The sequence below is a fragment of the Galeopterus variegatus genome, unplaced genomic scaffold, assembly GCF_000696425.1.
Source record: "Galeopterus variegatus unplaced genomic scaffold, G_variegatus-3.0.2 Scaffold4194, whole genome shotgun sequence".
Lineage (NCBI taxonomy): Eukaryota > Metazoa > Chordata > Mammalia > Dermoptera > Cynocephalidae > Galeopterus > Galeopterus variegatus.
In genome coordinates this window covers 148,149-173,175 of record NW_007730305.1, presented here as the reverse complement: position 1 = coordinate 173,175, position 25,027 = coordinate 148,149, and the positions used below count along the sequence as shown (strand labels likewise).

Below are 25,027 nucleotides of genomic sequence, written 5' to 3'. Positions count from 1 at the left end.
TACTTTATAATTGGCTGTATTTTTGTAGAGATACAAATATACAGTTTCAAATATGGGAGAACAGCAAAGTTTTTTAGCTTTATTTTACTTTCTTTGGGTTGGGCTGTTTTAGGCCTTGGTTTTGGGAGGAGGGAACTTTAACCTTAAATTGCTGTTTTATGAGAAGCTGTGTTCTTCACGGTGAGACCAGCTTTTATCCTTCTTTAGACAGATTTCTGGATTGAGGGAAATTGCTGGGTGAGAAAAGGCATAAAGTTTCTTTTTGAGTCAGGTTCTGATACATATCCTTGCATTGAGGCATTGTTTTCTCTAAAAAATACATATGCAAAAGATAAGGCAAACTGTTTTTTTTTTTTTTAATTTAGTTATATGTAGTTAGTCTTATTTGGTTAAGGCTGCTAGCTGGTGCTCTTGAGGAACATGAGAAGATAATTCTTCATTTATTAAAGAACGCAAATGGCTGAATTACAGACCAAGCGCTTTGGGTTTGGAACATTGGCCAGAGGATTCATGTTCTATACCATTATGAAAGTGGTCAAGATAAAAGTTTCTTAAATTTGTTTTGAGAGTTTTTCACTGTTTTAAGAATTTCAGACTTAGTTGTTTAAATCAACAATTTCTGTTTTTAAAATTATCAAAGTAATTTAAACAATATTATTGAAAGTTTGGTAAAGAATTAATTTTACTATCATAACATTATTTTTATGTATTTGATATGTTTATATACATATTTTAAGATAGTTGTAGTCATTGGATATATTGAATTTTTTAGCTTTTTGGAATGCAATACTTTTTAAAATATGGATTTGTAATATTACTCTTTATAAAATAACATTTTATTTGGCTGTCACTTAATAGTTTGCAAATACATGTAGGCTGGTGAAGCAATTCTCTTCCATGAATTAATTCAGAGATCCACTTGTCATGGTTGTCTGAGTTGCTACTTATTCACACTCCAGCCTGTGGGAAGGGGAAAGAGAGTAAGTTCAGGACAGTTTACCATTGAGGGGTGAGCAGGAAGTTGTGCTCTCTTTCATTCACATTGTATTGCTGAGAATTTAGTCACATGGCTATACCTAGCTGTAAAGGAGGCTGGGAAATGGAGCCTGTGTGGCTGGTTATATGCTCAGGAAGAATTTGAGAATAGATTTTGGGGGACAACTAGTAGTCTGCCACAACTTGAATAAATTGGTTTTAGCAACGTTTGTCAAAGGGAAGAACTATGAGGAAGCTTATGGTGGGATAATTTTTATGATTTTAACCTTTTAAGGTTTATGTAACTTGTCAGATGTGTGTACCATAGTAAAACTAATACTCAGCTTTGTTGAATATTTACATTGCTTTAAATGTTTTGCTGTTAGAAATAACATTCTAAGAACATGCTAAGCATAGCTTTCTCCATAATTTGGGTTATTTCCTTAAGGATGGTTTTTATAGAAGTGGGATTATTGGTCCAAACAATATGAACATTTTTATAGAATTTTTATTTCTATGTTTTCTAAAGCAACCATTTCATTGCTTGAATCTGGCATTCTTGCTTGAGGCTGTTCACATTCCACCCCACTCTGTCCCAGTTTGGTTGGCATGGAGGCTCTGCCAGGGAAAGCAGGCCATAAGGACCTCATTTTGAAGGCTCAGCTCTTTGGAGTGGCATTGTCAGTGAATGTGAGTTTTCAGAGGTGTGAGGAAGGGCTAGTGGCTCAGTTCAGATCTTGAAGTTTTGGTAGTATTTGGGGCAAGTGTATTTCTGGTTGAGGTGGTACACATGCACAGGAAAGACCTCAGGAGGCCCGAGGTATTCACATGCTTTTGGCTAACCCTGCAGTTGCATGCATGCACCCAGGAGACTTGAAAGTTTCAAAGACTGAACTTTGAGTGCACTCTTCTACCCACACACACATCTGTTGGCAGAGATGGAAGCTTTACTGGCTCAAGGTATTTCAGCATAACCCCTGTCCAATCTCAGAGTTGCTACAGGTTGAGAATCCCTAATTCAAAAATGTGAAGTCCAAAATCGTCCAAAATTCAAAACATTTTTGTGCTGACATGACACTCAAAGGAAGTGCTTATTGGAGTATTTCTGATTTTGGATTTTTGGATTAAGAATGCTCATCCAGTGTATATTCTGTAAATATTTCAAAATTTGAAAAAACCCCAAACCCAAAACACTTCTGTCACAGCATTTTGGATAAGGGATACTCAACTTGTGCCAAGTCATGCAAAGGGGCAACCCCTGGGAAGCTAGGCTTAAAAATAAAAAGAAGAGTATATTAAAAACAACTGTGCAGAGATATTAGTGATGACCACAGAGGAGAAAGATTCCACATGTTTATCCTGGGCATGATACTGGACAAAAAATGAAGGAAACAAAACAGCAATAGTACCTTTAATGGGGGGAAAAAATCAGAATCCAGAGTTGCTACATTATCTAAAATCCCTAGGTTTAACAACAACAGCAAAATTACAAGACATGTAAAAAAATAAATTGTGACCCATACATAGGAAAAAAAGCAGTCAATGGGAATTGTCTCTGAATGTCCCTGAGTATCGGATTTAGTAAAGACTTCAACTATTATAAATATGTTAAAAGAACTAGAGGAAACCACATTTACATTATCAAAGGGAAGTATAAGTACTTCAGAAAGTTTGTGGACAAATAGAATTAAGAGACAATATGAATCTTTCCGTGAACTTTTTGAAGTACTCTTGTATAACAAGTCAACGAATTGAGATTCTCAATAAGGATATAGAAAGTACTTAAAAAATTAAAATAACAACAAAAAAACTCTGATATGTGATGAGAGGACACTTCACCTCTATAGTTTTCTTCCCCAATACCTATAACCTGAGTCTAATCATGAGAAAACAACAGATAGAGCCAAACTCAGAGTTCATTCTACAAGAGCACCTGACCAGCGCCCTTCAAAACTGTCAAGGCCACAAAAAACAAGGAAAAATTGGGAAATCGTTACCAATCAGAGGAGAACAAAGAGACATGATTTCCAAATGCATTGTGACATTCTGTATTGTATTGTGAAACAGTAAAAGGACATTAGTGGGAAAATTGGCAGAATCTAATTAAAGTGTATATTTTAGTTTATGGTGTTGCACCAATGGTAATTTCTTACTTTTGGTAAATGTACCATGGTTATGTAAGGTATTTACAGTATTAGGTATATATATATGTACATACTTATGGATGAGGGTACTTCAAAAAGTTTGTGGAAAAATAGAATTGAACGATAATACTAATTGTTCCATGAACTTTTTGAAGTACCTTTGTCTATGTATTTGTATATGTATATACATATCTATATGTTATATGAGTATAACATGGTTGTGTAAGATATTAATGTTAGAGGGAGATACTAACATTAAGGAAGCATATACAGGAACTCTCTGTACTATCTTTGCAGCTTTTTGGTAAGCAATCAAAATTTATTTTAAGGTAAAAAGTTTTAAAAAATCAAATGGAAATTCTAGAGTTGAAGAATATAATACCTGAAATGAAAAATTCACTAGTGGGACTCAACAGCAGATTTGAGATGACAGTAAAAGATATCAGTGAGCTTCATAAAAAAGCAATAGAAATTATTCAGTCTGAAAAAGAGAAAAGTGAAGACAAATGAACAGAGCCTCAGACATTTGTGGAAAACATCAAGTGTACAATAGATGTGTAATTGGAGTCCGCAGAGGAGAAAGGTGCAGAAAAATGGCCTTTCAGAAAATTTTCCAAGTTTGGTGAAAATACATGGCACTACACATCCAGAAGCTCAGTGAACCTCACTAAGATTAATACGAGAACCAACCTGGATATAGCATATTCAAACGCTTAAAAAACAAAGAGAATACAGTTGGCCTCCCCTGGGGGTTCTGCATCCCTGGATTCAACCAGTGGTGGATCAAAAATATTTGATAAAAAAGGTAAAAAGCAACAATAAAAAATATTACAAGTAAAAAATACAGTATAACAGCCATTTACATAGCATTTACATTGCATTAGGTATTATAAGTAATCTAGAGATTATTTAAAGTATTACAGGAGGATATGTGTAGGTTATATGCAAATACTACACCATTTTATAGGAGGATTTGAGCATTGGTGGATTTCCACAAGGGATATTAGAATCAAGCCCCCGCAGGTACCGAAGGACGGCTGTATTGTGAAAGCAGCAAGAGGAAAACACTCCTTACATAGAGAGGAGCATAAATATGATTATTGGCTGCTTTCTTATCAGAATCAGTGGAAGGCAGTGGGATGCCTTATCCAAAGTTCTGAAAGAAAAAACTGTCTGTGAAAAATTCTGTGTTTAGCAAAACTACCCTTCAAAAATGAAGATGAAATAACTACATTCCGTCACAAAGAGAATTTGTAGCTAGCAGACCTGTCTTATAAGAGGTACTAAAAGAAGTTCTTTAGGTTGAGAGAAAATGACACCAGATGGTAACTCAAATCCGCAGGAAGAAATGAAGAGCACTGGAAATGTCAATATGTGGGTTAATATAAAAGACTCTATAAATACATTTTTTTCTCATTTCTTTTAAATAGCATTAAATTCTATCTGAAAGTAAATTTAGTATCAGTAACATTTTACCTCCTTCTCCATGTTCACTCATTCTAGTTGTAAACAAATTGCTTTCACCTTTTTTTGCCTTTTGGTCCATAGGATAGATCTTTGATGATGATGGTTCTCAAAATTTTTGGTTTCAGAACACCTTTCCACCCTTAAAATTGTTAAGAACCCCAAAGATCTTTTGCTTATGCAGGTTTTATGTATTGCTATTTATTGTACTAGAAACTAAAACTAAAAAAAAAAAAATTTAAGTAGCATTTATTTAAAAATAACAATACCAGGCCGACCCCGTGGCTCACTTAGGAGAGTGGGGCGCTGGGAGTGCAGCGGCGCTCCCGCCGCGGGTTTGGATCCTGTATAGGACTGGCTGGTGCGCTCACTGGCTGAGCGCGGTGCGGGCGACACCAAGCCAAGGGCTACGATCCCCTTACTGGTCACAAAAAAAAGGGAAAAATAAATAAATAAATAAAATAAAAATAACAATACCAATTACAGGTTAACATAAATAACACTTTTTTTTTTAATGAAAGAAAAAAACCTGTATTTTCCAAAGCAGATAGTGAGAAGTGTGGCAATGTTTTACATTTTCAAATCTCATTAGCGTCTGACTTACTAGAAGACAGCCAGACTGTCATATAGGCTTCTGCTTTGAAGTTGTTGCGATATGTTACTTTGGCTAAAGTATGTGAAAAATAGCTGGTGCCACTCAGATGTAGTTGGAAAAGGGGGTATATTTTAGAAGCCTCTCCTTATAACTGTGGATGTTCTTTGATAGGACACTGAAACTCAAGAAGTGGGAGTTTTGTAAAGGTTAGTTGCAATATGGAATCTGAAACCATATCAATGAATTTTTTTGTAGTTTTTTTACGGTAAAATCCGTTGTATATCTAGCACTTTGAATGGATCTTTTAACAATGCGTAATTTTATCTCTCGAACACCTTGAAAGGGTGTTGGGTTCCTGTAGCACACTTTGAGAATTGTGGGACCATTCATCTTACTGCAACTTTATTATGAAATGAACACGTTTTTAAATAAAAAAGATTTTAGAACACTTAAAATTGCTTCAGTGAGTATGGGTATTTTTTGTGTCATAATTGTGTTACTTTTGCTTATCTTTTGCCTATTTCTTAAGTCTTAAATTTTATTTTACAGCTTGGTATTCAGAGCTCAGATCCTATGTATCTCTAAAGGGTGATGGGGTAAACAAAGATTTTCTGTCTGAAGTAATTACATTTGAAAAAAAACCTGTTAGGGTAATTGAGTGTTGCATAAGAACGTCTTTTAATTAGTATGAAGGTTTCTAAATTTAATGCCATCAGTTAGGCTTTAATTTAAATTTTCGAAAGCTGGAATCATTACTATGATTACTATGTACTTAATTTAAAGCCTAATTATAGCATCATCATCATTATGATTATTGTGAATACATCATTGTAAATATTGTTGTAAACATTACTGTATTATTGTAAATATTGTATTATTACCTCCTTTTGGTAAAATGAAATCATTCAGAGGGATGTAAGGAAATCTCTCTTTACCAATTCCCAAGAGTTAAGCAATGTTTATAGTTTCTTGAATGCTTTTTATGAAAATTTGTTCACCTATTATGGTAGGTATCTTGATATGTATTATGTATGTATATGTGTATGTATTATATGTATGCATATGAAAGTCATTTTTAAGCAAATGGAATCATACTATACATATTGTTCTATAAATACATAAATCTTGAGCATCTTTATATATAATAGATATGTCATTCTTATTTAATGACTGCTTAGTATCTGTGTTACTAGGTTAGTTATGTAAGCAACGGTCAGAAGAAAAATTTTCAGTAAAGGAAGCACCGCTTTCAAATTAGTTCCCTATCACATGTGAAATTCTTCTTGCATGTATTTTGGTGTATTCTTGGACTTTCTATTCTGTTCCATTGATCTGTCTAATCATGTGCCAGGATCAAACTTTTAATTACTATAACTTAATAATTTATTTTAATATTTGAGAGGACTCTTCCCTCTTTTTTTCTCTACCCTATTTTGCATTCATATTTATTATTCTAGAAGAACTTGTGAAAAACTCCCCTCTTCCCTCTCACTACCCATTAATATTTTTACTGGGATTGTTTGAATTTGTAGTTTGGGGTAAATTGGCACACCATGTGAGAATTAAAGGGATTAATCCAAGTAAAGTGCTTACAGTGGTGTCTGGCATAAACAGTCAAAAGAGACTAGCTGCTGTGTTGAATATTCTCTTTGCTCCTTTAGAAATGTTCTCCACTCTCTTGTCTTCCTCTCTGTCCAAGGACACTGATCTCTGTGCATCACCAGGCCTCTCATGCCCTCTGGCTTCTGGTTGGGTTTGGCCAATGGGAGGTCTAGGAGGAGGTGGGAAGGTGGGAGGAAAGAGAAGTTAGGGCATATTTCCCAGCCTCTCCCCAATAGGGCTGTGTTTGTCTACCTAAGGCCATGCTTCTTGTCAGGTGGCTGCGCTCCTATTGCTAGCCCCATGGGGGCTTCACCCTGCCCAGATCTTCATGAATTTCTCTTCAGTTACCCTTTGAGTGTGCTGTGAGTTTCCTGCGTGGAGCCTGACTGATCAAGCAGCTCTCATCTGCCGCCTTTCCTCCACCTCTTCCTCCTCTTCCTCATCACTGCTAGTATCAAATCTTCCTATTCAAGTCTTCTTGGAGAGCCTTCAATAGGGATTAAAGTTTTCTTCATAGAGTCCTTTACAATTTTTTTTTATTTCTACCCAGATTTGCTCTTATTTGGTTGCAATTATAAATTTACATTTTTCTTTTCTTTCATTATGTTTTCTGACTAATTGTATGTGGGCAAACTATTGATGTTTGTGTCATTTTGTAAATCAGCTGTGTACTGAATTTATTGTTTTCAATACCTTTTCTTGTTTATTTCATCATAACCTGCAAATAATGATAATTTTGTCCTTTTTTCCCTCTACTTTATTAGGAAGTATCTATTTGGGAATGGTTACTTATTTTATTCAAATGAATTTTGGGACATCTGTTGAGATGCTTAAAGTTTTTCACCTTTGATCTACTAATATAGTAAATTATCTTAGTAGATATTCTAATATTAACTTATCCTTATATTCCTAGAATGATTCTTACTTGGTTATGATATGTTGTTATTTTAATGATTCTACTTGCTAATATTTTGTTTAGGACTTTTGCAGCAATATTTCTTATTGAAATTCATCTATAGCTTTCTCTCCCCATCTGGTGTCATGTTGTGGTAATAGTACTCTGTGGACATCATCCTTGTATTTTTTGAGGTAAATTAAAAACAGTAACATAGTAAAGAGGTGTTTTTGTTTGTTTTTTTAACTTTTAATTTTTTTGTTATTCAGATCTTCAAAGCAGTCAGCAAGTTAACTTGTTACCAGGGAAACTGGCATCATACATTGCTGGTTACAAATCTGTCTTTTGTATCAAAATGGAACAAAGTACAATTGTTACAAGACTTAAGATGTGTATGTAATGAAGTAGCAGTATGTAATACCATCTTTCACTTGATAGTTCTTTCATCTACTTTATCTTATTCTGTGAAGAGGAATAGGTAGGTATTATTAGTCCCATTTAAAAAATGAGAATTTTCTTTCTTTTAAAAACATGAATTGTGTTTTTATTATTAGTAAGTTAATACATACTCATGATTAAAATTAAGGGAAAGAACATACAAAAATATAAGAATTATTTGTAATCTTACTATCCATAGATAACATTGTGAACATATTGGTGTTTAGCTCAACAATCCTAGTATCTTTTCATCTAAATGTATTATGTCTTTCTCTTACTGTGCATAATGTTTTATGATCATTTTTTTAAAAGAAAAACAATATATTGTCAGTAATTTTTCTTTCTTTTTTTTTTTTTCTCCTTTTTTGTCTTTTTTTGTGACCGGCAACGGATCGCAACCCTCAGTGTTGCGCCTGTACCGGACCGGGACCGGCAACGGAATCGCAACCCTCGGTGTTGCCCCTGCACCTCGCTCAGCCAGTGAGCGGCCAGTCTGTATGTGGGATCCGAACCCTCGGCGGGAGTGCTGCCGCACTTCCCAAGCGGCACACTGTAGCAGTGCGCCACCAGGCCGGCCCGTCAGTAATTTTTCTATTATGAAATATGAGGGGGTCTTCAAAAAAGTTCATGGAAAGATTCGTATTATCTTTTAATTCTATTTTTCCATGAACTTTCTGAAGTAACCTTGTATTCTTTTATAGCACTGAATACTGGAGACTTTTTTCTAAGTAAAACCTTATTAGAAATCCAAATACATGCATTATTTTATTGATGGCAATTTTTATTTTACTAACTTACAACTTTATTATGGGAATTAAAAGGTAGGGGTTTTTGCGTGAGTGTCCACAATTTTTTTTTTATTGAAGCATATTGAAGCATATTTATACTTTAGGTATACAACATTGACTACCATCACCTATGTATAACGTATGTTGATTAAATCAACATTACTATCATATTTGTTATTAAAAATCGTACTTATTCTTTATGCCCCTTATCCAATATCTCCCCATTCCCCTTTCCCTCACCCCCACCTCTCATAACCATGGATTGGTCTCTCCTGAAAGATTAACTGTTTCTCTGTTGATTTGTTGCCTAGATGATCTGTCCAGTGCTGAGAGAAGGGTGTTCAAGTCCCCCACTATTATCATACAGCAGACACTTCTATTACTCTGGAGTGTGCTTTGTGGAGAAAGATATCCTCTTCTTTTTTTTTTTTTTTTTTTTGGGTCTCTGCTGGTGACCCTCCTTGCGTCAATGCAGTCAAGTGTCCTACCTGCACAGTGGCTGTGGCTACTGCTGTGGTATCTAGCCACTTTTTTGGCAGCTGTGGCTATAGCCGGGGCTATGGTGAGCCACCCATGTGGAAATTGTGTTTTTGGTGAGTTTTTTTACCAGGTTGTAAGAGGGTTTGGTGTCCCCCAGCTCCTGCCTTGGGACCCTGGGTGAGCCCTGTGGTGGTGGCATGGTGCCTGGTTGTGGGCAGATTTGGAATCCCTTGGCTCCGTACCTCAGGTCTCCGGGCCTAAAAAGATAGGTTTGATAAGAAGAAAAAAATGAAATAGGGTTTTATCTAGTGATGTACCAATAAATGTTTAGCAACTGGATCTCTGAAAGAAAAATAGCCCTGATTTGTGGTGTTTGCCAATTTCTGTAGTGTACATACTCTTACCATGGTTGATTTGGAGCTCCCAATGCCATGACACTTAATGGGGAGTTGAGAAGAGATGTGCAGAATTGGCTCTCCTGAGGCCAGCATGAGCAGGCTGTAGCACACCACTGATTTTATCAGCTATAATTTTTTTGTTGCAAGTAGCAAAAAACTTATCCCAAATTCTTTAAACAATAAGAATTATCAAGAAGACTCAGGGTTGAGCAGCTCCAGGTCTGGTTAATTCAGCAGCTCAGCATCATCATCACTGACCTATGTTCTTTCTCTCCGTTTTGCTATCTTCAGTATGTTGGAGTTGTCCTTGCTCTAGCTTCCATCATGGTTGCAAAGTGGCTTTGATAATTCCATGTATCCAGACATGACAAATTCTAGAGAAATAGAGCTGTCTCTTCCTTTTATATCATTTTAAGTGCAAAAAACCCCATTCCAGAGGCTTCCCCAGCAGACTTCCTGTCACACCTGATTGTTTCACATGGCCATTTATAAACCAGTCTCTGGCAAGAGAGATGGAGCCGTTATGATTAGCTTGGACCAATCAGGGCCAACTATTCATGACTGAGGCTTCAGCCACAATCCCCTGAAGTACATGACTGCCCAGACACCTGAACAAAATTTTCTTCTTTTAGGAAGGATTATACAACCAACAGTGTGTGCTGCACAGGGATTGAAGATGACACTTCTAATCATGTTATCAGCTTAAATATTTATTCTATTCTGTTTTGATTGTGTGGTAAAATTTTTTATTCATACCAAAAAATTGCAAGTGTTAACAGTATTCTTCCCAAGTCGTTCTACCCAATAAAGACATTAGAAGAAAAGGAGAGTATAGACTAATATCTCTTAGGAATATGGACAGAAAAATCTGAAACAAAATTTTGGCAAACTGAATCCAGCAACATGTAAAGAGAATTATACACCATGACCAAATGGGATTTATCCCCAAGATTCAAGGTTGGCCTAACATCCAAAAATCCATTAATGTAATACACTTTGTCAATTAGATGCAGAAAAAGCATTTGACAAAATCCAACACTCTTTTATGGTAAAACCACCCAGAAAACTAAGAATAAAAGGGAACTTCATCAACCTGATAAAGGATATCTACAAAAAACCCACAGCTAACATCATACTTAATGGTGAGAGATTAGATGGATGCTTTCCCAGTAAGATCAGGAACATGATAAGGCTGTCTGCTTGTGCGGCTTCTATTCAGCGTTGTACTAGAGGTCTAGCAAGGTCAATTAGGCAAGAAAAAGAAATAGAAGACATCCGGATTGGAAAGGAAGAAGTAAAACTACCTCTAGTCATAAATGATATAATCATCTATATAGAAAATACTAAAGAATCTACTAAAGAATTATTAGAACTAGTAAATGAGTTCAGCAAGTAGCAGGATGCAAGATCAATATATAGAAATTGATTGTATTTCTGTACACTTGAAATGAGCAACCTGAAAATGAAGTTAAAACAACTCCATTTATAATAGTATCAAAAGAATAAAATACTTAGGAGTATATTTAACAAAAAGTCTGCAAAATATATTGTCTGAAAACTACAAAACATTGTTGAAAGAGAAATTGAAGATCTAAATAAATGGGAAAATATCCCATGTTCATGGATTGGAAGACTTAATATTTTAAAGATGGCATTAACCCCCAAATTGGTCTACAGATGCAATATAGTCCCTTTCAGAATCCCAGCTGCCTTCTCTGTAGAAATTGACAAGCTGATTTGAAAATGTCTGTGGAATTGCGAGGGACCCCAAATAAGGTCCCTTGAAAAAAGGCAAACCAACTAGAATGTCTCACACTTCTTGATTTCAAAACTCTACTGCAAAGCAAGAGTAATCAAGAAGACACCGTGCTACTGTCATAAGCATAGATATATACATCAGTGGAATAGAATTGAGAGTTGGGTTAACTGATTTTTGACAAGGATGCCAAGATCATTCGATGGGGGAAAAATAGCCTTTTGAACAAATTGTGGTAGAGCAACTGGATAGCCATATGCAAAAGGAATGAATTTCTGATACATGGATGAAGACTAACTCAGCACAAACTTTGCTAACCAGTAATATGTGTAGAAAACATTCAGATACATGCACAGAAGTACCAAGGGGCAGCCCAATTTAAGATTTGTATAAATACATTTGTCTGGCAACATAAATTAATATATTGGTAGGAAGCCCCAAAGAGTTAAAATTCTAAAATGTTTGAATATGTACAATTTTTGAAAAATAAAATTTTCCCTTTTAAACTGTACAATTCAGTAGTTTTTGGTATATTCACAAAGTTGTGCAAACTTCACTGCTGTTTAATTCTAGACCACTTAATCACCTCAAAAAGAAATTCTGTACCCATTAGCAGTCACTCTCCACTTCCTCCTCCCCAGTGCCTGGCAACTAATAATCTCCTTTCTCTATGCATTTACGTATTGAATGTGTGCATTTTTTTTTTTTCCCCTTTACATTTAAGATAGTTAAAAGTATCCGAGAATTATGATCAGTTGGGAAACTGAACATTTATGTTTCATGGCATTCACTTAAAATGATTATAGATATTCCATATTTCTATTTTTAGAATGAATTAACTAATCATTCCTTGTTATTTAGAATGTTGACAGTCTTTTTACTGTAATCAACAATTCTGTAATGAGAAATCTTTGTGAACATTTATGTTTCATGGCATTCACTTAAAATGATTATAGATATTCCATATTTCTATTTTTAGAATGAATTAACTAATCATTCCTTGTTATTTAGAATGTTGACAGTCTTTTTACTGTAATCAACAATTCTGTAATGAGAAATCTTTGTGTCTAAATCTTCATCCATGATTATTTCCTTAAGAGTAATTCCTGGAAGAAGTATGGTTAAAATGTTAGGTGCAGTTTTAAGTCTTTCAATAAACATTTCCAAATTACCCTCCAGAAAGCTTGTACCAATTTTCATTCTAACAATAATGTAAGAAGGATTCATATAAGTTTTAATGTATAATAATATGGTAAATAATGAAATTGTATTTTTTTATATAGGGTGGTATCCACTTCCCAATTAAATGTTTACTTGACTAATTTTTAAAATTGTTTTTCGCTCAACACTTTAGAAACTTTTCGGTGAACATGAGTCATAATTTTAAAATTAAATGTACTTGAAACATTACCTCAAATAAGCAGAGCTGCTGTGGTACAGGTTGTATTCCAGATTCTAAACAAGGAACTCTTTAAATATATATTATTCATCAGTTGTAAGCTAACTGTGCTATATCTAACTTGTTCTTAATTGTCCATAGAATGAATTAAAGCTTTCAGCTTCATCAAATTATGTACTTTAGTTTTTTGTTTGTTTGTTCTTGTTTTTTTAAAGCTGCTCCAGTAAATCTTGAAATAAGCAATTCTGATGGCAAAAAAATTATGGAATTTTATTTTTCTTTTTATATCCACATGTCGGAGATGTTAAAATTGACATGCCTTCCGCAGGAGGGAAGGTGCTCACTCAAAATTGAGGAGATAGATTGAGTAAAAATGTGCAGAGGCAATGCCCAGTCTGTGTTCAGGAAATCGTAACTATTTGGCTGGAGTTAGGGTAAGTTAGGATGAAAATGAGATAATAACGTTATATTTCTCCTATGAATGACAATTTAAAACTGGTATTCTGTATTTTCTTTGTAGTAGAAAATATCATACTATAGGGTGGTGAAGGATGTATGGTTAGGAGCTGTGTGTATGCAATTTGATGAGAGGATTAAATATTTCGTGGACTTTGGTGTTTCCCTTTTTTAACTGTGGTCATATAGATTTTTCTTAAGTTTGAATTTTGAATTATATCCTCTTTTTTAGACATATTCTGGTATACTGAATAATGCATTATCTTGTCTAGAAGAGAGAGAGAGTTTGTGTGTGTGCGTGTGTGTGTGTGTGTGTGTGTAAGGAACAGGGAAGGAGGGAGGTGTGTATGCACTTGCACCTTGCCTCTGCTGGTTTGTTCTCCCAGTGCCAGGAACTTTATCCATTCGCCAGTGGTTTCCAATTGATGATGGAAAATCCCAGGAGAATCGGGGAATTTGGGAAAGGGTTCATGAATTCACATGTATTTCAAACAGTAAACTTAAAAAAAAACAAACTCATGCACATATATACTAGTGTCTTTCAAATACAAGTAGATACTGTAGTGATTTACTAAATAAAATTTATTTAAACATAACTCCTGAATTCACAATAATGTCATGTACTTTTTCAGTCAGTGGATACCAAAAGAATAAAGCCTGTTGCGTGGGGGTGTGCAAACTATTTTGACATTAAGAAGTGTTTGTCATACTCCAGAAGATTAAACACCACCTATGCCAGCCATGTCTTGTCTCCTAAAAGAGTAAAATGAAGTTTAGACTCTGAAACAGTCAGACAAATTTCTGACTGGTTTAACATTGTTGAATGCATGCCTAATTATTGATGCAGATTATTGAAGATAGACTGTTATCATTGGGTACCATGGGTACTACCTAACAAAAATTTGGAAAGGGGAGCATTATGGTTAAACTTGTACTTAATGATGAGTATTTATTTATTTAGTTCTTAATCACCTTGTCTGTCTCTGTTTCAGTCTGTTTCGTGTTGCTGTAACAGAATGCTTGAGACTGAGTCATTTATGAAGAAAAGAGGTTTATTTAGTTCACGCTTCTGTAGGCTGGGAAGCTCTGGATGGGGCAGCTGCATGCAGCGATGGCCTCATGCTGGATCATATATTGTGGAGAAGCGGAAGGAAAGTGGGCTTGTGCAAAGAGACAAACATGGGGGGTGACCTTGCTTTGCAGCAGCCTGCTCTTGCAGTAACTAATCCAGTCCCCACAAGAGCAGGAACTCACTTATTCCCCAGAGACTGCATTAATCCCCTGATGAGGGCAGATCCCTCTGGACCTAGACACCTCTCGAAGGTCCTGTCGGCACCATTACATTGGGAGCAAAGCCAATCTTTCTCTGGTCCAATTTCAAAAGGGCATTTGCATGATTTTCAGATTTAAGAGAATTCCAAACTTTAAGAATTATATGAAAACATTTTCTCCTATGCATTTTTTTAATTGTGGTAAATTATACCTAACCCCAAATTCACCATTTTAACCGTTTTGAAGATTGCAATTCAGTAGCATTAGGTACATTTCCAGTGTGTGCAACTGTCGCCACTATCCATTTCCTGAACTTTTTCATCATCCCAAACAGAAACTCTGTACCTTTTAAACAAATAACTCGATATTCTCCCTCCGTCCAGTCTCTGGTAACCCCTATTCTGCTTTCTGTCTCTTATGAAAATAATTTTTATTGAGAAGGCTTTGTTGATATTAGGTGAGATAGATTAACTTTTAGATTTCTTTGTGGAGACTTTGATTATAAATACATTTCTTTTGAACAAGAAGTACCATGTACATCAATGCAAATTAAAAGTTATTTTTGCCTTCTTAATTCTTTGTCCTGTTTTAAACAAAGCATTATAATTATGCATGCTAAATACAGAAGGGTTTGTGTTCTCTTCATTTTGTTAAATATAAACAAATGGTGAACTATTTAAGAGAAAACAGTTTTTTCTGAACCTTACTAAACTGCCTTTTATACAATGTTCTAGTTAGAGCTCCCTAAGTTGCATTAGTTAGTCCTAATTGCCTTTGCAATTAAGTTAATCAAAATGGTAGCAAATTCAGGAGATGACTGTCTTTTTGCCAGCCTGCATAAATTTGTATCACATTTTCCTAGCTGATGGTTGTCTAATTGCACATGATTTGATTCAAGCTATTTTTTTAAATGAGTGTAGAATTTAATTATTACTGCTCATTGTATTCCATTAGTAATAGTAGTTACTGGGGAGTACTCTATACTTTGGCCAGATCCTGGGCTTTGTCTTTTTTATTCTGTTTACCCATGAGGTTAGGAAAAACCTAAAACTCAGGTTTACCCACTTTTCTTTCACCTTGATGAGAAAGCCAGCTTCAGTACTCTGCTTACCTTGTTGCATTCCTGCCTTTACCTAGTTTTTGCCTGAGTATTCCTTATTTTCTTACCAGTTCATGGATTCATTTCAGAAGATATTTTTATATTTGCTGGTATTTTTAGTTACTTTCCATGGTAGGATTGGTTCTCTGAACTAGTCCATTGTTGGAAATGGAAGCATTCTCAGACTTTGCTAAACAGATTCATTCACCCTGCCTATAAACAATAGTAGTAATAATAGTAGGAGTATAGATTTTTGTCTTGGTTAGCTACCATGTATTCTTGGCTGCTTTTTCTAAATCAGTGTCCATTTTAGAACTGGATGAAAGAATTTTTAATACTAGCTGCTATAGCTTGCCTTCATCTTCTTTTTATTGAAACATAGTTGATTGTACATATCTGAGGGGTACAGAGTTGAATATCAATACCTGTGTGTAATATGTGATGCTCAAATCAGAATAATTATTATCTTCAGCATTACACAATGTAATTGGTTTTCGTGGCCCTTTACCAATTTCTTCCTTAACCCTCATCCCCTCCCCCTTTCCCGCCTCTGATAACCTTAGTTATGTATTCTCCTGTTGAAAATTCAATGTATTATTGTGATTGTTGCATTTCTTTCTTTCTTTCTCTCCCACTTATGAGTGAGGACACGTGGTATTGCTCTTTCTGTGCCTGGCTTATTTCACTTAACATAATTTCCTCTAATTTCATCCGTGTTGCTGCAAAGGCAGTATTTCATTCTTTTTTATGGCCAAGTAGTATTCCATTGTGTTAATATACCACATTTTCCCTATCCAGTCATCTGACGATGGACATTTGGGTTGGTTCCAACTCTTGCTATTGTAAATAGAGCTGTGATAAACACAGGAGTGCAGGTATTTTTTCGATATGATGATTTCCATTCGTTTGAGTATATACCCAGCAGTGGAATTGCTCAGTCGTATGGCAGTTCTATCTGTAGTTGTTTGAGGAACCTCCATACTGTTTTCCATAATGGCTGCACCAATTTACAGTCCCACCAACAGTGTAGGAGGGTTCCCCTTTCTCCACATCCTTACCAGCATTTGTTATTCTCTTTTTGATAATGGCCAGTCTAACTGGGGTGAGATGATATCTCGGTGTGGTTTTAATTTGCATTTCCCTGATGCTGAGTGATTTGAGCATTTTTTCATGTGTCTGTTGGCCATTTGTTTATCTTCCTTTGAGAAATGCCTATCAGTTCCTTTGCCTGTTTTTTAATTGGGTTATTTGGTTTTTTTTTTTTTTTTTTTTTTACGGTTAAGTTGTTTGAGTTCCTTGTATAGTCTGGGTACTAATCCTTTGTCAGATGCGTAGTTTGCAAATATTTTCTCCCACTCTGTAGGTTGTCTTTTTCCTCTGTTAATTGTTTCTTTTGCTGTGCAGAAGCTTTTTAGTTTGATATAATCCCATTTGTTTATTTTTCATTTTGTTGCTTGTGCTTGAAGTTACTAAAAGAGTGATGATTGAGGAGTGGAGAGGGTTTGAACCAAATGTTCTTTCTCTGGTGTAGCTCCTGAAGAGAGGTTAAGCCCTAAAAGGGGATTCAGTTTGTTATTTCTTGAGCAAAGACCCTTCTTGTCACTTGCTTTTTGTATTGTATTTAAAGCTGCTTCTTTCTGGCTTTAACATTCCTGAGGTGTGAGAGGGAGAGGAATGTTATTTGTATGTGTGCGTGTGAGAGAAACAGCACGGGAGGGAGGGGGGAGGGGAGGGAAGGGGGTGTTATTTAGTTTGAATAGTTGCTATTTTGAGTTTTGGTCTTTTGTCCTCCCAGTCCTCGTCTGTTTGTGAGCCTAAAGGTTTTGGTTTCAGCCAACTTCTCTCTTCTCTCCTTGGGTAGTCCTACTGTCCGTAAGGTCTTGATTAGTAGAGTATCACTCCCAAATCCCTGTCTCTAGCCCTGCTCTCTTTCAAGGCCTTCAGACCCACATGCCCAGCTACTGAACTGACACTTTCACTTAGTTGTCCCTGGGCACTTAACCCTCTCCTGAACCATGAAAGCAAATCAACCTCTTAAATCTCATCACTTTTTTCTATTCTCCTGTCTAATACTCTAATCTAGGCCATCATCTCTTCTGGATTGAGGCAACAGCCTTCTTACAGATCTCTCTCAATATTTGTCCTAGATAGAAACTCTCAGTGGTTTCCTTTTGTCTTTGTATACAATTCAAACTCCTTAATATGGTCAGCATAGTGTTACTTCTGTAGTCTCAACCCCCTCACCACTCCCAATTTAACTTTATACTCTAACCGTATCAAATTTCCTTTGGGGTGGTGGGATAGGTTTTGCCCCTCTTTGTAATTCAGCTTTACTGAGGTATAATTTACACACAGTTGAATGAAGTCTAACAAATGTGTATACCCATGCAACTAATACCCCAATAAAGATATTGTACTCTTCAGTCACCCCCAAAACTCCCTTGGACCCCTTTAGTATGAGGTCCCCCCAGCCCCTTTCCCCTAGCAGCCACTGAACTGATTTCTATCACTACAGATTTGTTTTTCCTATTCTAGAATTTCGTATAAATGGAATCATATAGAATGCACTCTTTTTTCCTGGCTTCCTTCAGTTAGCACAGTGTTTCTGAGATTTATCCATGTCATTACATGTATTAGTATGTTCCATTTTATTTCAGTAGCATTCCATTATATGTGTATGCCACCATTTATTTATCCATCCTTCGTCAGTTGATGGATGCTTTGTACCTGCTTTGACTATTATGAAAAAGCTGTTATGAACATTTGTTTTCAAGTCATTTTTTGGACATATGTTTTTCTTTGTATGAGAGTTCTATACTCCACATCCTGCCAACACTACATGTTGTCAGTCTTTTTGATTTTAGCCATTCTTGTGGATATGTAGTGGTATCTTGGTGTTTTGGCTTGCATTTATCTGATGATTAAACATGTTGAGCATCTTTTAATATGCATATTGGCTATTCGTATATCTTTTTTTGTGACTTGTCTATTCAAATCTTTAGCTCATATTTGTAAATTTATTATGAGTTTAAAATATGTGTGTGCGTGTATATATATATACACACATATATATATTCTGGATACAAGTCCTTTGTCAGACATATGTATTGCTTAGCTCATATTTGTAAATTTATTATGAGTTTAAAATATGTGTGTGCGTGTATATATATATATACACACATATATATATTCTGGATACAAGTCCTTTGTCAGACATATGTATTGCGATATTTTCTTTGAGTCTGTGAGCTGCCTTTTCATATCTTAACATTGTAGTTTGAAGAAGGCAAGTTTTTTTTTTTGGTGGCCAGTATGGGGATGCAAACTGTGGACCTTGGTGTTATAACACTGCTCTCTAACCAACTAAGCTAACCAGCCAGCACATCTAAAAATCTTTACTTAACCCAGGATCATGAATATGTTCTCATAATTGTTCATAGAAATTTTATTTTAGGCTTTATGTGTAAATATATGATCCATTTTGAGTTAATTTTTTATATAGGGTGAGATTGGGTATCAAGGTTCATTTTTCTAATATGTTTATATAGCTTTTCCAGTGTCATTTGTTGAAAAGACTACACTTGAATAACTTTGGCATCTTTGTTGAACACTAATTGTCCAAATAAATGTGGGTCTATTTCTGAACACTCTATTGATCTATATGTCTGTCTTTATGTAAATACCACACTATTTAGGATTGCTATAACTTTCTAATAAGTCTTGAAATCAGGTAGTGGAAGTCCTCCAATCTTGTTCTTTTTTTCTCAAAAATTTTTTTTGGCTATTCTAGATCTTTTGTGTTTCCATGTAAATTTTAGAATTAGCTTGTAAATTTCTGTGAGAAAGGCTGCCGGGATTTTAATTGGGATTACATTGAACTTATGGGTTAATTTGGGGAAATTGACAACTATATTGAGTCTTTTAATAAACATGTTCGTTAGTTTCCTAGGCCTGTCAAAACACAGTATGTATCTCAAACTAGATGGCTCAAACTAAAATAAATCTATCAAAGCGCTAGAGGCTAGAAGTATGAAAGAAGGTCTCAGCAGGGCCATGCTCTCTGAAGGCTATAGAGGAGGAATCCTTGCCTCCTCTAGTTTCTGGTGGTTACCAGCAATTCTTGGCATTCTTTGATTTGCATCACTTTAGTCTCTGCCTTTTTCTTCACATGGCCTTCTGCCCTGTTTGTTTGTGTGTCTGTGACCAAATTTTCCTCTTGTTATAAGGAAACCAGTTATACTAGATTTGGAGCCCACCCTAACCCAGTATGCTCCCATCTTAACTTGATTACATCTTCAAAGACTTTACTTTCAAATAAGGTCACATTCATAGGTACCTGAGGATTAGGACTTTGACATATCTTTTGGGGGGACACCATTCAACCCCATAATAACGTGGCATATTTCTCCATTTATTTAGGTCTTTAATTTCTACCAAAGTGTTTTATAGTTTTCATAATACAGATCTTGCTTATATCGTATTAAATTTATCCTTAAGTATTTTATGTTTGTGGATATTATTGCAAATAGTGTTTCTTAAAGTTCATTTTATAATAATTTTTAATATATAGAAATACAGTTGATTTTTTTAAATATTGAATTTGTGTCCAATGACCCTCGCTAAATTTTATTAGTTCTAGTAGCTCTTTTGTAGTCTTTAGGATTTTCCACACAGATCCTTGTTTGCAAATGAAGACAGTTTTTCTTCTTTTGTTCGAGTTTGTATGCCTTATATCTTTTCCTTAATGTTTTGGCTGTGACTTTCAATACCATGTTGAAGTGGTAGAGCAGACATATCCTTGCTTTGTTTATAATCTTAGGGAAAAAGCATTTAGTCTTTTATTGTTAAACATGATAATGGCTGTAGTTTTTTTGTAGATGCTCTTTATTAGATGAGGTTTCCTTCTATTCCTAGTTTAGTAGGAGTGTTTATCATAAATAGGTATTGAATTTTGTCAAATACTTTTTCTTTATCACTTGAACTGATTGTATGATTTTTCTTTTCTATTCTATTAATGTTGAATTACATTTTTTGCTTTTTTGAATGTTGAGTCAATTTTAGATTCCTAGAATAATCTCAATTGTCATAATGTGTTTCCTTTTTATGTATTGTTGGATTTGGTTTACTAACATTTTCTTAAAGATTTTTGTGTCTATACTTATAAGGGATATTGGTCTATGGTTTCCTTATCTTGTAATGTCATTGGTTTGTTTTTTTTTTTGTCTTTTTCGTGACCGGTAAGGGGATCGCAACCCTTGGTGTGGTGTCGCCCGCACTGCGCTCAGCCAGTGAGCACACCGGCCAGTCCTATATAGAATCTGAACCCATGGCGGGAGCGTCACACTCTCCCGAGTGCGCCACGGGCCCGGCCCTGTCATTGGTTTTGTTATCAATTGGTTTTCATCGATTTGATTGTTATGTTTCTTGGTGTAGTTTTCTTTGTATTTTTCATGTTTGGAGTTCATTGAGCTGCTTGACATGTAGATTTTGGTAGTTGTCATCAAATTTGGAAAGCTTTTAGCCATTATTGCTTCAAGTATGTTTTCTTTTACCTTCTTTTTGGAAGTCCAATTATTCTATGTGAGATGACTTGATATTGTCCCACAGATTCAAAAGAATTTCTTTTCTCTTCTTCTCTTTCTGTACATCAGTTTAGGTAATGTCTATTGATCTTTTTTATCTTTAGTGTTTTGTCTGCTGTTAAAGCCCAACTGTGAATTTTTTAATTTGGGTATTGTATTTTTCAACTATAGATAATCCATTTTTTTAAAGTTTCAATTTTTTTTTATTGTGTGCATGTCTTTCTTTAAATCTTTGGACATATTTCCAATATCATTTTTAAAGTTTTTGTCTACTATTTCTTTTATCTTGGTTATTTCTGGATTTGTTTTTATTGAATGATTTTTCTTTACCCTCAGAGTGAGGTCACATTTTCTTGTTTATCCTCCTAATTTGTAATTTTTCATTTGTCATCCTTAAAAGAGCATTGAGTTTTCATCTGGCAGGCAATTTTGCTACTTGCGGATCCTCCTGATCCTTTTAGGCTTATTATAAGCTCTTTGTGTGGATCTACAGTAGTGCTGTCTGAGAGAACTTTCTACACTGATGGGGTACTTTTGCCTCTCTCCTAAGGTGTGGCATTTCAGAGGTCTCTATGGAATGTCTCAGGGGTTCTGTGAAGTCCTTCATTGTGGCTGGTTTTGGAACTCCAAAGTTTCCCAGCTCCCCTCTAGTTATTCTTTCCTTAGCACTTGTTTTTCTGGCATTATGGAGTCTCATTCTAATAGGTCCCAGCCAGCTTAGTATTAAGCCAAAAGATGCACCTTTAGACTTCTGGAGCTCATAGTATTCATAGCTCTCTCCTCTGTGGTACTCAGCCCTGCAGATGCCAGGTGCCTCCACCTCCCTGGAACTCCAGTCTCTGTCTCCTTAGCTTTGGGTGACTGCTGTGCTCTGCAGGATTACTCTGCTCTGCTTCTGGGCTTGGTGACTGCCTACAAGAAGGAACCAGGGTTCACCTTGTTTTTTGCCCCTTCTCCAAGGATCAAAGTCCTGTATTGTTGTTTAACATCTGAAAACAATGTTTCATATGTTTCTTATTGGAAGCCTAGCTTTCTAGTTTACAATGGGAGAGCTAGTCCAGACCAGTTACCCTACAATTTATTGAATCGGCCAAGATTTAGCTCACTTCTGATAATTTTCACTTACTACTTTTTCTGCTTGGAGCCCTTTTCCCTGCCTCTTGTACCTGATAATCTCTTATTTATAAGTTAGGGGTCAGATTACATGACACTTTTTCCTGGTGGTCTTCCTTGATGCTACCAAACCCTGGGTTGGATGTCATATTTGATATTATATTTGCTTGATATTGTAATTACTTGGTGTTATTGCAATTGTTTGTAGCTCCTGTAGAAACCTAAGGGCAAGGACTGTGTCTGACTCATTTGTATTATATCCTTAGTGCATAACAGTGGAGATTTCAAAATCTTTCTGTGTCTCTCCTTTGTGATATTTATGTGGAGAAGAAATAGTACTGTTCAGCTCAAAGTGCCTTGAATACACTGCAGAAAATGTTTGTGCTTCTACTTGGATTGGTTTGGGGAGGGGAGCAATTATTGACAGGTGCTATCCTTATTCAGAAATTTTGTTTTCAAATTTGTTCCATTTCTGCAGAGAGTAGTATTTTTCTTTTTAGCATCTGTTACAAGTATTTTTATTTATATTTACCCACAAGTATGTCTGTTCATAATATTATTTTTAGAGGCAAAGTTTTTTTTTCTTACCTACAAATAGGTCTCATTAAAAAAGAATCTTTCATGATAAACAGCAGTAATGACTTAGCTGTTACAGTAGCTTTGAGGAAAACAGTATAGCTAGGTCTTATGTAGGGAGTGGTGGTAGAGGCACTGGCCCAGGGAAGAACCTTTACTAACAGCTTTCTTAGAAAGCCTCTTTTGATTATTAAGTTGAAGAAGATACATTTATAATGTAAAAGTCTTGTTTATTTTTTATTTATGGAAAAAGAATATTTCCACTTTCCATTTCACAGAGTTGTAAATGATTGTATTTTGTCTTAAGATTGCTGGTAGAAAAATCTGTCATGAATTTAGTTCAAATTTGCTTTAAGTTTAAAGTGAAAATTGTAGGCCTACTAGTGATAATGAACTGTCAGTTATAATGTCACAGAATTTTAGAATTGGCAGAAATCTTGAAGGTCATTTGTTCTAGCCTGCCCCACAGGTTCCTTGACAGAGGCTAGTTTGAGGCACCTCCTTTCATTTTGCATAGTTCTAATTGTAGAGAGACATTAGAAATTTTATACATTCGTTGAGTGAAAGAGGCAGTACTCAGTGGGTACCAGGATCTCTGCCAGGCTCTGGGGTACAAAGATGGCTGCTCAGGCCTCCAGGCTGCAGTTTGGACCCTTAGTCCTAGCTCCTCAGAGGTTCAATCAGAGCAGTTCAGGCCACTGTTCCACCCTCTGGGGATCTTAGAGACCAAGCCTGGGGAACAGCCATCAGTGAAGGCCCTGGGTATGAGGGCAGGACACAGGCACCACTACAGGGGTCTCCCTGGGTCAAGGAAGGGTCAGCCCCTTCACCCAAAGGGCCAGACCCTGTCCACACCCAGAAAAGGCCCCCCACAGGTGGGAGTTCCTGTGTTCATTCATTCATCCAATCAACACATATTTACTGAGCACCTGTGACGTTCCAGGCCCTGTCCTAGGCACGAGGGATACAGCAATGATCAAAACTGACCCTCAAGAAATCCCCGCTTTCATCAAATTTATATTTCTGTTGGGGGAGGCAGACTGTAAAGCAGCAGTGGACCAGGGAGTGTATCGGGTGTGATCAGTGTTGGGGGACATCCTGCAAAGTGAGGCGGGTGGCGAGGATGCGAACACGGGTGCTTGTCCTTTGAAAAAGTCATGGAGGGTCTCCCCACACAGCACCTGGAATGAAGGGAGGCAGGAGGACATCAGCGATGAGTGTGTCCAGCAGGGTGACAGAGGCAGGCTCGGAGTGTTCCGGGAGCTGCAGGGAGGCCCATGCGGCCTGCGCTCGCAGACAGCGGGGCTGGGGGCGGTGAGATGAGCCAGGGGTGCGGGGCTTTGGAAGGACTTCAGCCCTTACCCTAAGTGAGATGAGAGGGGGACGGGGTCAGACTGAGATTCCGACAGACCCTCTGGCTGGGCAAGCAGACCTGGTGAGGAGCTACTACAAGAGTCCAGGCAGAGGTGGCGGGGGCTGGGACCAGAGTGGCCTCAGTGACAGTGGCAAGTGGGGAGGGTCACAGGCTGAAGGTGGCACTGACGGGACTCCGAGGAGGTGGTGCGCAGTCTGCTAGAGTCCACTGTTCCTAGGTCTGCTCTGCTCCCACCGGGAGGCCTGAGCCTGGGGACCCTCACCCGCCTCCCCGGCTTCTCTGCCTTCCTTCCCACCCAACAGCCCATCCTTTGCATGTCCCTGACACCTGATGCTCCTGCCCCCGAGCTATTCCAATCTATTGTGTGTGCTGTTCCCAATGCCTAGGGCACTTTCTCAGACTCAGAAAGCTTGGAGATGCCTCTCCTGTCTTAACGAGTCAGTGCCAGGCAGCCCTGAGAAGTGTACCTCAGCTCCCTACAGACTTGGGGGCTCCTTCCCAGGACCCCACAGTGGCACTTACCTCCCTGGTGGCCCCACCAGTCTCACCAGGAGACCCACAAGGACAGCCCTAGGTCCTCGGCACCCAGCCCAAGCCTAGCAGATAGGAGGGCCAGCGAG

General features: G+C 36.8%; 1 protein-coding gene across 1 annotated transcript in view; it reads left to right on the top strand.

The window, feature by feature from the left end:
• The first annotated feature begins 1,584 nt into the window (after positions 1–1,584).
• Positions 1,585–25,027, top strand: part of PDE7A (phosphodiesterase 7A) — a 108,430-nt gene continuing 84,987 nt past the window's right edge. The window contains exon 1 of the mRNA XM_008586977.1: positions 1,585–1,665. Coding sequence (XP_008585199.1) covers positions 1,585–1,665 — 81 coding nt within the window. The remainder of the gene's footprint in view (positions 1,666–25,027) is intronic.